The sequence below is a fragment of the Zosterops lateralis genome (genome assembly GCF_965231275.1).
Source record: "Zosterops lateralis genome assembly, chromosome: 2".
Taxonomy (NCBI): Eukaryota; Metazoa; Chordata; class Aves; order Passeriformes; family Zosteropidae; genus Zosterops; species Zosterops lateralis.
The window spans coordinates 43,171,984-43,187,383 of NC_139763.1; the positions used below are offsets into that span (position 1 = coordinate 43,171,984).

At 35.0% G+C, this 15,400-nt stretch overlaps 1 protein-coding gene across 1 annotated transcript in view; it reads right to left on the reverse strand.

Moving 5' to 3' along the window:
• Positions 1-6,754: 6,754 nt before the first annotated feature.
• The window catches only part of GPC5 (glypican 5), a gene marked incomplete at its 3' end in the record, with an annotated part of 589,849 nt that continues 581,203 nt past the window's right edge, over positions 6,755-15,400 (reverse strand). The window contains exon 8 of the mRNA XM_083855586.1: positions 6,755-6,912. Coding sequence (XP_083711712.1) covers positions 6,755-6,912 — 158 coding nt within the window. The remainder of the gene's footprint in view (positions 6,913-15,400) is intronic.

The window sequence follows — 15,400 nt, forward strand, 5'->3', positions numbered from 1 at the left end:
TTCATGCTTTTTCCTAAGAGTCACAAAGGTAAGGGTTCACAATATAAATCTTTATTTTTTAAATTAATTTTTTATTTGTTATGGTGTACATGTAACCAGGAGAGAGCAAAGAAATACAAATTGCTATTACTTGTAATTTTGTGATGCTTTTCTGAAAACAATCTTATTGTATTAAGTGTATCAATTCAATTTTGCATGTAGATAGTACAACGTCAAACTATGTTTACATTATATCCATGGAATTCAGTAGTATAACAAATGTCTAAAAGAAGGAGCTGGTTTGTGCACTAATTTCCAGACTGGCATTGTTCCTGAAACTAAAAATAACTTTTTTTTTTTTTTATAGCTTGCTAAGATATAGGTGACAAGCAACCTTTATGCTTCAGGATGATATTGCTTTTTACCTTTATGAAGGCCTGGTATTCCTTATTCCTTTTTGTTGTTGTTGTTGTTGTTATTGTTCATACAACTATGATTTTATTTTTTTTAAACAGAGGGTGCAATACATGGGTTTCATGAACACTTCTATTTGCCAAAAAGCAGGGATGTAAACAGACATGAAAAATATTTTTAACAGCCATCACAAAGTTGTTAGCTATAATTATAAATAAAGTGGACTGAAAGTAAACAGGAAAGCGCATTCTACACCATACTGATCCCCTAAAGACAGATACAGGGGACAAAGAAGAGAAATGACTCATGGTAAAGCACACAGACGTATGTATTGAGCAGTATGTTTTGCCCATCAGCAAAAGAGATCTGTTATACACTTTCATGTGTGACATGAATAAAATCAAACTTTACTATGATTTTTTAATGGCCATATCCATGCTCTAAATACCAAAGTATGAATCCTCGCACATAAAGCAGTTATGAAAACAACTTTGCAGTGTATTTTAATGTTTTTTAAGTGGTTTTTTTTTGTCCCTAAAGTTGTGTCCACCTGCTATAAATATGTGGCTAAAATTCCATGAGCACTATGGCCACACCATTCATTGTTCCACTGGCATTGTCTTTGAAGGTGCAAGGTGAACAGGATCAAGGAGATCCTTATAGTCAGAAATACCCCTGTATTGCATAATCCTGTAAACTCTTGTGCCCACTCAAATGGGAGAGTGACATTGAGAGGAGCTGGAAAATCAGAAATTGCCACAGAGAAAGACCTCCATGTGACTTACACTCAAGAGACTAACAATTGATTTGGGCTGCTTGACAAACCTGAGGAGACTTGGTTGTGACACCTAAATTAGGCAGCACAGCAGGTGATCTTAGCACAGCCCTCTGCGCTGTGAGGGGTGATGAGATGCATCGACCCAGTCCTCCCAGCCACAGAAGCTCAGCATGAGCTTCCTCCTCAATGTGAACTGGAAAAGAGCCTCATGGGGTACCAGGTATACTGTCTGCAGCATTTCACATTAAAAAGTACCAATAAATAGAAAGACAAAGTTTCTAACTGCCTGAAATTTTCTCCCAAAAGTTGTTTATAGATTACCAGGAAGAAAAAATTAAAGAGTTAAAAATTGATTAATATTTTGCTGAGATTTTCAAGAACAAAAACTGGATTTTTCTGGAGTCGTTAGCTTATTTTAGTGTAATATAGTTACAAACAACTTTTATTTTAATTTCTATTATAATCAGCCGTGACTCAGAGCGCATAGGAAAGCACACCATTTTCTAAATAAGATTAATGCTTATGCAATTATTTCAGAGAAGAATGGAATATAAAAAAATAAATAGAGATAGCTTCAACTATATATTTTAATTCACCTTCCTGAGAAGATGATATGGAAATAATAAGGTTAATCTGAAATCTTCAATAGGTTAATTTAAACCCTGTTATAAACTGAACAATAATATTATTTTAGCATATAAATATACAGATACAAAATAGTAAAGAAGTTATATGCATATCTATCTATAGAAAGAGAGAAATAAAAAGGTAACCTTTTACATAGCAGCAATTATGCATCATCTTTTATTAGTCATGTAAGGACCAATGATATTTGCTTTCCAATGAAACAGGTGCTTCTTTTTCTCTTTCACCAGCTACACACAGCAAAAGTTGTCACCTTGAAAGGTTTATTTAAAGTGCTAGGACATTAGTTTTGAGAATAAGTACTCTGGTCAGTACCTTTTCCCCAGGAGATACAAGTACATTTAAAAACACAGGTACATCTACAGAAAATAGAAATGGAAAGTCAAGCATTATAGAATCATTTAGCCTGGAAAAGAGCCTCAAGATCCTCAAGTCCAATTGTTAACCCAGGACTGCCAAGCCTGCCACGAAAGCATGTTCCTAAGTGCCACATCTACATGTCTTTTAGATACCTCTGGGGACAATGATACCTTGGGAGACCTCACTGGGCAGTCTATTCCAAAGTGCAACAACCCTTTCTATGAAGAAATTACTTCTGATACACAGTTTAAACCTCTCTTGGCACAGCTTGAGGCTATTTCCTCTTATTCTGTCACTGGTTGTCTGGGATAAGAGGCCAACCCCCACCTTTGTACAACCTCTTCTCTGGTATTTGTAGTGTGATAAGGTCTCCTCTGAACCTTCTTTCCTCTAGGCTAAACAATCCCAGTTCCCTCAGACACTCCAGACCCCACACCAGCTTCCTTGCACTTCTCCAGACACGCTGCAGCATCCCAATCTTTCTTAATTCACCTCAGGCTTCCGAAAAACCAGTAATGGACAATCAATTGAAGGCTGGTCCCAGGGAGGCAGCAGGCTTCCCTTACAAATGGGTGTGTGCTACATATAGAACCTCACTTGAGCTCAGGGTAGAAGAGGAATATCTTGATTTTACCAAATAAAAATAATTTGGATTTCTGAAATGTTGCATTCTTCAGAATTATTCCTTTCCTGGAATTTTATTGTAAATAACCAGATTGTCCTCTAAGAAATTGTTCCTTACAAAGCTCTCTTATTTTATGGTTGCTATTAAAAAAAAAAATCTACCAAGACCAGGTATGCACCTCTAATATTTAATATCAGTCTTTGAGTGAGTGTCTGTCTGAGAAATAGTGCACTTAAGCATTCCTGTTTTTGACCATAACAGTTATAACACATGAAAAGATTATTTAAAAGAAGGCAAAATAAAGCCAAAATCTTGTTTACCAAATGTTCTGGGAAATAAGGAGAAGATTTAGACTGTTAAAAATTCCCCAGTCTAAACAAATGAAAGAAAACAGAGGAAACAAGACCAGTATGTCATTTCTGAGGTCATCTGAGGAGCTCAGAGGCAGCCCCATGCAGTATGTGTGACCTCATGTTGGGAAAAGCTTCTGCATGCCCAGGCAATTGACCCAGATTGATTCACATACATTCTGTGTACAGTCCATCATTTTACATGGATGCAGGTGGGTTTATACTTCATTAGCACAATCTCCAGCTTAACCTCTTTTTTTCCTGTTTCTCATCTTGGCCTCTCTAAAACATTCTCCATGTTTCTGTTCAGTGCTATTCCTCTTTCCATTGTTTCCTTTAACATAGCACAGCAACATTGTTTTTTTTGGGTTTTTTTTTTGTTTTTTTTTTGTTTTTTTTTTTTTTGTTTTGTTTTGTTTTGTTTTGTTTTGTTTTTTCCCCCTGCCTTCCAAATGTGGAGCTATACAACATTCTGCAGGATTCCACAGTTTCATGCAATAGTACCTCCCTTGCATGGTGCCCTTGGGACAGATTGTCAAAGAGCCTTGCCTCCCTTCTCCTTGCTCTGACCTGTTTTAATGATTATATAATAGTTCTTTAGGAAACTGGAATATTTCTTTGTAGCATGGTAGATTTAATGAAAAAGTCTTGATGCAGCTTGGCAGATGTTTGAGTCTGAGCAATGTTGTGGAGTGTGAGGTGATGCCTTGAGATAGATGGAATAGGAGGGTGAATGAGGTCTCATGGCAGAGAAGTGGGTGAGAAATCTCCAGACCTGCCACTATTATTCATATTGCTACTAGTTTGTTCATATGTGTCTGAGAAGGAGAAACCTAATTTTCCACTCCAAAAAGAATCTTAGAAATTATTCTGTGTAGGTACAGTGTTGAAGATAATGGGAATCGGCCAAGAAAACCAAAAGAAAGGAGTATTAGGGACTAATAATTCACATATACCTGAGGAGTTCTTAGGACTAATTACTATCAGTATTTGAAAATGAGGCTTGTGTTTCCCAGATTCTATGGAATAAACTACTATTCCTGGATTATCTGTGTTTGTAATGTCTGGAACAACACACAAAAGTTAAGAGTGGAAACAAAGCGCTTCAGGACATAAATAAAATTCTGAGTAATGAGTAATTGTGGCAGTTTTTTTCTGCATTTCTGTGTCTTCCTTTCAAAGCTCTATTCCATTTTCATTGAAGTGACTGATAGTGGCCATTGTTAAAAAAAAGTTGCCAAACTGGGTTGGTTACTAGTGTGAGTGGAAATTACAAAGTAAAAAAATGAATTCACATTTTCTTTACCTGAATTACCAATATCATAATTTCAAGTAAACAAGACAAGTGAATTTGAAAGATTGATTCACAAAATCTGCAAAGGAAAAAAAGTGGTCAAGCAAAATGTACACACTGGCGCACATTCCTATGAACAATTCCATTCCCAGGAATGGGAATGGAATTGTTTATAGGAATGTTCACTTCCCTTTCTAACTTTTATAACTGCTTATTTATTTGTTATACTGTATGTTATACTCTGTGTGTTAATGATTAACATATACATTTGGGAATAAAAAGATTTATGTATGTTTCTTTATATTAGTCTCATATAAGAGTAACATCTTTTTTTCTAGAAAGAGCTCTAGTTACCATATAAATACATACATTTCTGTACAGATTTTTATTTTTCCTCTTGTAAAATAATCTACAGGAGAAATAGCTACAAAATATTCTTAAATACTTCCTGGTTAAAATGACACAGGAATTAGTCATGGCAGAAGAATCAAATTTTAGACCAGTAATACATAATGTACCATTAGTACTGCGGGATGCTTTGCTTGCCTCATTTTATGAAGGGAAAGAACTTGAGCTGTGATTCTTATGATTCAGGTTTGCATTCACATGTCACCACTCCAAGCAGGTATCTAAGCTACCAATAATATTGATGGAGGTTTGCTGTATGATTCATGGGTTCACATGTGAATGTCTAGATCTGTCCGAGTAAGGGATGTCCCACTTAGCTGCCAGCTGCCCCTCCCCATGGCTCCCACTTAAGGAAGCCTCTGGAACATCCCATAAATCCCACATCATATATGCCAGTCCCCTGAGGATGTCTTGGATACTCTAAGAAATCTTAGGAGGTATCAGTCATTTTTTTTCGGGCAACTGAATTGCTTATTTAGGTGTCCGTCAGTATATGAGCTGGAAAATGTGCTGGGCTTCACTCACTGTGTTGACAAAGGGCTGTGGTCATTTCATCCAGGCTGAGGTCATTCAGAACAGTAGGGTACACCAGGTAGATTTTTTTTGAACATCACAACTGGTGTTTTAGCAATTGAATCCAATGACAACAGTTACAGCTTAAAGAGCATGTATGTAAATATTTGTATGTTGACATATGAGTTGATACCTTAATCCAACACTGAATCTTCACCTTGCTGTTATCCCTAGGTAAAATGCACTTATCATATAGTATCAAACATATGAGAAAAACATAGGCTTTTCTGAACTATAAAAATAATTCTGAATTGAGGCACCCAGACTGAAGAACTGGCTTGATAGGAATCTCAGAAAGTTCAAGAAAAGGAAGTGCCAAATCCTCTTCCTGGGGCAGAATAACCCCATATACCTGTACAGGTTGGCACCTTCTGGGTGAAAAGCAGCTTTGCAGGAAAGGACCTTGTGGTCCTAATGGACACCAAGCTGAAAAATAGCCCACACTGTGCCCTCACAGCAAAGACAACCAACTACCTTCTGGGCTGAATCAGGAAAAATGTCAGCAGGTCATGGAAGGTAATCCTTCCCCTCTGTTCTGCATTAGTGAGACACATCTACAGGGCTAAGTTCAGGTCTGGGCTGTCAAGGACAATGACAAGAGAGACATGGACATAGTGAATGGATTCCTGCAATTGCCCATGAAGATTTTTAAGATACAGGAACAAATGCTATACAAGGAGTGGCTGAGGCAGCTGGGTCTGTTTGGCCTGGAGAAGATGCAGAGTGAGATCTTTTGAAAATATATAAATAACTGATAAAGGGAGCAAAGAAGATGGAGCCAAACTCTTGTGGTGCCATGACAGGACTCAGTGGGCACAATGTGCAAGAGCCACAAATCAAAATACAATAGCTAAAGAAATGTTTGTTAGGAGTGCTCAAGCACTGGAACAGTTAGCTCAGGGAGCCAGTAGTCTCCGTCCTTGGAGACATTCTAATACAAACCAAACTTGGCCTTAGGAAACTTGTATGATGTGAGTCTGCTATGAGCACAGGGTTGGTCTAGATGATCTTCAGGGATCTGGCCAAACTTGGTATTACTCCCTCTTTTTTAACAAATTGCTTTCAAGAGAAAGATTATCATAGACAACTTATTTTCAACATAAAGTATTAAAAAAGAAAACATGACTTTATGATTATAGAGATGTTTAAAAAAACACAGGTAAAATATTACACAAAACTCTTTGTTAATATTCAGGGCAACAATCAGTGACTGATCTTATACAAGATACCATAAATATTGCTATAGTCACCAGATCCCTTATTCCAGGCTTGTGAGTGGGGATAAATAGATGACAATGAGATACATATATCAAGCCAGAAATAAGCAGTTACCAAAGACTGAGAAACAATATTGCCAAACTAATCAGCATAAATGTCACATAATCGGCCATTGCTGTACATCCTGCTCCAGTTGTGTCTGAAGTGCTGCCATCGCTGGTTTGATGGATTTGCTTTACGTCACTGAGGTTCGTCTTGTCTGGCACCCCTGCTGAGACAAATAAGAAAATACAGTATGATGCATGCCTTGTCACTACTGGCAACATATTATAGCTAGAAAAAATTTAAATATCCTCAGCACACAGACTGTCACAGTTTGGTTTCTAATTCTCATGTTACTGCCAAATTCAAATGCTCTATAATTGCATCTAGAAATATGCACTATACTAAATGGCTATTCATCGTTGAAAGCACTTTTGAGGTCTGCCAGCTCTGAACAAAGTTGTTCTTGTAGAAATATATCTCAACAAACATTTGCAGACTGAAGTGAACAGTTTTGCAAGTCCCAGTAGTACCTAAAAGTTCACTGCTCACATATTTCTTGGATTTGAAGAAAAAAGGAAATAATTTAATGTGAAATTTCTTGTGTCTGGGTGCCAATATTATTGCAAAATAATGTATAACTCATGGAAGGTATGCAGAAAAATATAGTTTTTGCTATATAAACCTCCATTTTGGCACAATTGAAACAGACTTTACAACATTAAAAGAAAAAATTCTAAAGCTAACTTTAAACAGGAACCCTTTTACTGAGTTCTCAGCTGAATATTTGTACTTTTTTTTACCAGGGTAAATATTTTTCCACCTCAAAACAGTACTCTTATGGAACAAGGATGTAATCACCTGTTATATTTCCTCTGCCTGGTTAAACATCAGAAATAGAAGGTCTTGGAGACACACTGAAATTTGGTAGCATTGTCGGCTGCTTGTATCTGCTATGCATGCTTGCAGACTAACTGTCTTATCCCATATAATAACTTGTGGCACGCCACTATCAATCAAAATTAACAAGTTTAAATTCAGTGTTATTACATACAACAAATATTGACATTGTAATTACACCGAGACTGAAAAAAGCTTCATATAAAGCAAAGTCAATATTTATGTAATTAGGTCAATACATATATAATTCAGAAGGTAAACTACTGCTGGAACAGCAGCATTAGAAAGAAGCTTAGCTCTACTGAGCTGATATATTGATTTTACAGTCTGAGTTTCTGTATCAGTATTCATTGTTTAGGTGCTTCTTTCCTTTCTGTATCATTAGGAAAGATGAAAAAACAAGTGAATTTTTATTTATTATTCAAAGTGACTATAACAAACTATAAATATTTTAGTCATGGTGTTCTTTGTAAAGCTAGTTTTACAGAAGCTGAAGCTGACATTCATTCTTAAAAAGAAATTTTTTTTTTGGTGCTTGCTTAAAAGTACTTTTTTCTCTAAAAGCAGCTTGAAAGCTGCTTTTTGTGAACTTCTGCTCTATGTACTCAAATATCCTTCCTGCAGCCTTAAAAAAAAAAAAAAGCATTAAGGGAAGAGTCAGCTAAAGTCAAACATACTGTCTGAAAAAAACTGCTGGATGCCTTCTGAAAAAACCCTACTAGAATGAATTAATTTCTTTGCTGCTGTACTAAACATTGTACCTGCCATTTCATGTGGATTTTTCAGTCCTATTCTCTTGCCTGGATTTTGTGAAAATTAGCTGTACGAGTACAATGCAAGTGGACATACAAGAAGGAAGAGTGACACAACAGATGTTGAGAAGGAGGGAATGCAACTTTTCCTCGTCATGTACTTTCAGTAACCTGTGTGGAAAAACATCAGTCAACCAATCCTTCACTGAAAGGATTTTTAGTAGATCACCACTATAATGGTATATCAAGGGTTTTTTCAGGGAAATTTTTTAAGTAGAGCAAAAACAAAAAAAAATTAGTTTTCCTATTTTTTTCAGAGTTTTGATGAGGTCTTCTCGTCTTTAAAAAGACTAATTTCAGTAGACAGTGAAAAATTCAACTCTCACCTACACAACAAAGCAGTTCAACAAGTGCTATAAGTATAAAAACTAGATTTTTCCACTGTGTTTACAGATATGCTATCAAAGTAGTGAAAGATTGGGCTTTATGCAGAACATAAGTTAGAAAAAGCAATGAGTATAAAAATGAAAAATATTCCTAGATCTTGAAGTTGAACAAATAACCAGCTTCTTCTGAAAGTGTTTTAAATCTGAAGACAATGTGACTAGATAATAATCAATGACTGGACAGTCAGGAGTAATTTCTAGTGAATATTTAATTTACAATATTATGGAAAATAGAGATCTCTTTTGATGGATTTTTTTTTTCTTTTCTTTCCATCCTCAAATGAAAACGGCAGACTTTGGAAGTTCCCATGAAAGCAGTGTTATAAAAAAGTGTTCAAACCTACCTATTTATTTTCCTTTGACCAAACAAAATGCCATAAATCATTATGTATAATCCCAGACTTTAAACAAAGACACTATTAGAATTGTAGTGTAATTATATAGCAAACCTGTCACCTATTCAGCGTCATAGGTCTATGCCACACTTTATTGAAATAGAAGTCAAAAATATATATAGGTATCATCTTGTGAAAAAAATCACTGAAAAGAAAAATACTCCTTTAAAATAGCCTATTTGAACAAAACTGTGGTTTTAGATAATTCTAATAAGTAACTCTAATTCCTACACCTAGCCTATGCTTTTTATTTAAATTGGTAGGTTCTGTTGTCCATTATGAATAAGGGTTTAAAAGATTTATATCTTTAAATATATATTCCACTTTTCATATATCATATACTGTAACAGAAGTGATAATTTCCTGTAAATGAATTTAACTTTCATAGTTCACAGCATACTTGCAATGAGAGATATCCAATAATTTTTGGCAGAACAGACCAGAAAGAAAGCAAACTTTTTCTGGTTTTAACCTCCTCATGTGACTGTAGCTGGAATCATGTTATGGAAAAGGCATTTAAATATCCCAAGTATTTAAAATAATCTCTAATAAATGTCTAATTTAGTAATAAAATCATACTAGAACTAATATTTTGACTGGAAAAAATGGTAAAATTCAGTAGTCTCTGATTCAGAGCGATTTTTTTCTGATAAAATTTATAATTGCAGCAGAGCAGAAGATAAATAGCTTGGGAATTAAAATCCAAATACCATGTTTGCATAAGTCTACATAAAGCAAAGCTGACAAGTATCACAGACATGTCCCCAGCATCATGTGTAAATAGCTGCAATAAGTATTGTCCTGCTCTGGTTTAGAAAAAAAATAATCAGCAAAAGAGTTTCTGCAAACATTGTGATTAATATTACAGCATCTTATAACTGTATAACTGCTGCAGAGTATTTCTAAAGCTTTTTAACATGTTCTAAACATACTTAAACATGTGAGAGGCAATGGTACTTTGAGCTTTTGAGATGACTTGTCACGTTCTCCAGAATACCTACAGCAACAATAGTATTTCCTTCCAATATTCAGCAAGTGCCTTCAGCCTTGATTTGAAAAGTCAAACCTATAATCATGGGAGGCTTTCATTTGATACAGAAGTTTTCTGTTGAGGTTGTCAAAATATTACAAAAATGGACTTTGACTGTGGAGCAGTAGATACTTGCCTAGCAAAGGCTGTGTTGGGACTTTAAGAATTTTAAAGTTTTTAAAAGGAACATACTCTGACAATGGCCTACTTTGAAACCAAACCAGAATATGTTCGTGTGAGAATAATCTAACCCTAATCTAGCCCTTCCTGTATTATCTTCTCTTTGCTGAGCAATATAGAATTATCACAGGTTTTCAAGGAAAACTGAAGGTGCCAAATGAGCTTCTGTCAACATCACCTTGGACACAAACCCAGACAAGATTTAGAGAAGAGGAAGAACTGGATTTCTCTTTGTGTAACATTCTTATGATGTTCTGGAAGATTCAAAATATGGCCTTTATGGAATCAGATTTTCCTATGAGCCTCAAATATGATGAAAATTTTTATTTTTAAAGGATGGGACAGGGTTTTAGATGGAAAAAAAATTGTAATATTTCTTTTAAAAGACAGCACTGTGAAGTTGTAGGCAAAATTCTTCTTAGAAGAAAAAAATAAATTTAAATAATATGTAATAGAAATTTCAGGATCTTTTAAAGGAAAAACTGTGGAGAAAAACACTGACAACTAGATGAAGTTCTGTTCCTAAATTTATGAGAAGGATCATGACAAAGCATTAATTTATTTTAACAAAAGAAAATTTTTAAAAAGAAAAAAGGAGAAAAATAAGTATTTACTTTGCATTACCTAACATTTTTGTTTCATAAATTAAAATGACATATTAGTTCCCAAAACTTTTTATTTGATTGGCCTATATTTTGTGATCTGGAATTTCTTAAAGCTTCAAGTGGGTGTCTCCTCCTTTTATTTCACGGGAGTCTTTTCACCAGGTTTTATTCCCAACTACCCAATATCATGAAAGTGTTACAAAACATAGTCATAGTAACTAAATCACAGAGCTATGCTAAAATACCTCAGAAATATTTCCATTTATTGATATGTATTTTTAAACATATATTCTTCTATAAACATATATTTCTTCTATGAAAACTTCATTTGCTAGTTTAAAAAATATTTATATATATACCTTTACAGAACGGTAGCAATGTGAAAGGAAAAAAAACACTGAGTATACTCTATTTATTTATACTCTATTTATTTATACGGTATTTAAGCCATTACTCTTAAATATGTCACACAATATTTATGAGTATCCAGTGCATAGAAAGAAATGTAGAAACAATGGACTGTCTCTATTATTGTTATTTAAAGGCTCTTCCATGTGAAGTTCATGTGATGTCGACCAGAAAGTCTTAATGAGAGGAGGAAAAGATGTGTGGAAACTCTCTCACGAAATGTACCTGGAAAAGAACTAATTTCTGGAGGCTGCTTTCATGTTTTTATGACTGCATCTATACTTGGAAAACCTAGGAGATGTCCCTAAAAGGAAAACATATGCTATATGCCCTTTTTATACTACACATAGAACAGTGTGTGTATTCACCCTCTTCAGGAAATACATTTGTATGATTTAATGCAATTTTTGTCCTTCCAGTTACACAGTTTAGGTGAAATGGAAAAGAGCAGTATCATTGGAATGGATGACAGCAGAGATTCCTCCCAACCTCAAAAAATTCTGTGATCCTATAAGTGTTAAATATTTCACCATTCAGCACTAGTCACGAACAATCAAAAAAACCCAGTAGATTTAATTAACACATAGTAAAGAAGGAATGAACCTACATTGCTTTGTCATTCTTTGACTACATAGTGAGAAATATGTGAGCTATTTCTGCTGAGAATTGAGTCAGGAATCAACCTGGTGAGAAGTGTATCTTTCCTTTATTTTGTATAGTTTTCATTTAATGAAGGAGAAATTAACAGTTGATCCAAAGAGCTTAAAGAAATATCACAATTTCTAAGCATTTTTTTCCAATCAGACTTTGGGGATCTTTATGTTTTAATAATAAATAAAAATAAATTACATAACATTACACACATTTGCCATATATGAATTATAAATCAGCTTACTCAGGCGAATTTCTTCATGCTTCAAACTTGTCTTTGAGTGAAGCTCCATTTGTTACAAGATTCATGACAAAAGAAAGAGGATTTAGCTTTATTAATCTGAAAAAATGAGACTTTTTTCATTAGGCAACCTACCATTACATGGACATACACATAAGTATTTCCCCATTAATGCCCTATCAATGAAACCAATGAATTACACAGAAAACAGCCATCACTGATACTGAAATTGCATGATGTAAGACAGTGTTTATTCCTATCAACTTGTGCCTTTCTGTTAGGTCTAAAGTCTTAATTTGGGTGAAGTCTCATTGCATCAAAGGTTTGAAACCAAAATTAATAAATTTTGACGAAACAAAATCACTATTTATGTCTACCTGTGACAGTTGCCTGATGTTTTGAGGTGGGAGGTAAATAAATATAGTGAAAAATTAAAATAATAAGCCCATTGGGGACCTCTAACTCATGGCATCCAATGATTAATGTTTGTCTTGGACCATAGAGAAACTGATTATCTTCATACAGTAGAGTGAATATTTCTCACAAAGTTTTCAACAGCCCCTATACCTTATGCAAGAAGGAACCAAACCAAACACAACGAAAAACCAAAATTAAAAGGCAACCCAACAAGCTAAAAATGTGTCTACATTCTCTAAATTGTATGCAATAACTTTTAAATATCAAGGCCAGAGTGCTTAAAATACATCCATTAAAAACAATTCAGTACACTTTTTTAAAATCACAAATCAGTTCATGCTTTGGGAGTGCAAAATTGCATCTCTTTGCTGTTTACACAGTTTAGTTTGTGTCAGAAATGTTAAGCAAGTGTGAGCACCACCTCAAATGCAGCACAAAGTAGCATTATGTTGATGCTGAAGTGATGAGCTTAAGAAGATAATAAGAGATGGTATGTAAGGGACAAATAATTCCAGTTAGTTCTTGGTATCTGTAGAGTCTACATTTACACCTTGGGTTCATTTGGTTAAACATAGCTGCCTACAGGCACTTTAGGTGTAGGGAAGAGAGTATCACATTTGGCATACCGCTTGTCCAAAAGCAGCCTGATTCTCATAAAACCCTTTGAGGATGTCTTGGACATCTAAGAGCATCTCCAGTGACTTTTGACCCTTTTATTTAGACAACTGAATCAAAGTTACAGCAGCTTGCATTACAGTGGATGCAGAGAAATAGGAAAATGTACAAGAAGGAGGTAGAATACTCAGATGTAGATATTTGGTCTAAATTTGACAGAGAAACCCTACACTTAGTTGGATAACAGGTTCAACACTGAGTGATAGTGAGTGTTTTCCAATATATCCCCTACCATCATGCGTTATATCATTGATGGAAAACTAAATGTTGAATCATGTAGCTCTGATAAAAGGATTACATTTCAGAAATTCTAAGTAGGAAAATAAATAATAAATAATTTAAAAAGTGAAATATTGATCAAGTTCATATTTTTTTCACCTGTAGTAGTATTATTTTCACTTTTATACTTAAACCCTTGCTATTAATCAATTTTGGCTTCAGTATCTGGTGTTGAAGGGCAGGAATGAGGGCTGCATACTGTCATGAAAATAGCCAATATCTGATGTGTGCAAACATTTATGAGAAGCCAATACTTCATGAAAGTGTTTCCTATTAAAGTACAGAAACTGTCATTGCAGCTACATTTACATAGTTAAATATGTGTCTCAGAAGGAGATCCTTCAGGCAAAGTGCTTTTGAGTGGCTTATGCCTGCTGTGCTCAGGGACAGCAATACCTAGAAGAAACTGCTAACCGAACCTCCTCTACGTGATACAATGCCTTGCATGTCTTTTGAGCCACACACAGTGATCTCCCAGGCTCAGAGATCCAGTTATCATTTTGTTTGTTTGGTTTTAGTTCAAAGTGTCCGAAATAAATATGAGGGCTGGGCTGCAACCCACCAGGTGGTGTTTTTATAATATGAAACTGAAGGAATGCATTACAAGCTCTGGGATATGATATTCAGGCAAGGGAAAGTGTTTGAAAATAAAAAGCCTGCTGTTAAGGGACTCTGCAGGGCAGAGAAACCCAAGCCTTCAGCCGTCTGGTTTGTGTTGCCTTTTGGAAGCAGTCCCTAGAATGAATTTTCCACAGAACCTGAAGTTTATTTTGGAGTGACCAAGATCATTTTACTTGATGCTCAGCCATGGAGTGAACAAGCGTCCATGAGATGTGGCTAAGAAGTACTGAAACCAGGAGAAAACTCACAAGCTAAGTTACTTGAAAATGTAGACATAGCCGGTGAAATCATTTCAATTTGGAATGTTCCTTAGTATCACTGGAAGGTTTTATAATGTGATATAAAACCGGCAGCAAATTCTCAATGTCTTCATAAGTCTCATCTCTGCAATTGGTCAGTCATTTCTTTCAGTGAAATGCAGTCATTGAGTTTTCATTGCTGTTCCTAAGTAGCACATGCAACCTGTATCAGATCCCAAGGAGAATTCTGAGTACCAAAAAGCTGAACCTGAGCTATATGGACAAGGTGATGTGGAACAGAGAGATCATGCTCACTTAGAAGCCAAGCCAACTGAATAAATACTGAAGAAACTTTCTGTAATATGTAGTAGGTACTTATTTGGTGGAAATAATTTGATCTAAAAACTTTTTTTTTTTTTTTTTCACTTTGCATATGCTAACAATCACTGTGATAATACACAAACCAACACAAATAACAATTTTTACTGTACAGGGAATATCAAGATGCAAATAACCTCACATACAAACAAAGGAATAGTATTACTGTTATTGTTACAAACCAATTAAGAAACCTTCCTAATTGTATTAGCTAAGAAAATTCTGCATGGTTAACAATATATTAGGAATTGAATCCAACATATCATGTTTAACTGTGCATATTTTATGAAATCTGTATACACAAGAAATAGATTGTAACCAATGATCATACCATAAATCTTTTTAACTAAAAGAGCAGCAGACATTAAGCCTCTAGTCCAGTCTTTGAAAGTTTTCTTTCAAAGTTTACAGTGGCATTTGTTTCACATTATACATTAATGAACTCAGTATTTCCATTGAGAAAACAAAGCTTTTATGAGTTAAAGTAACACAAACAA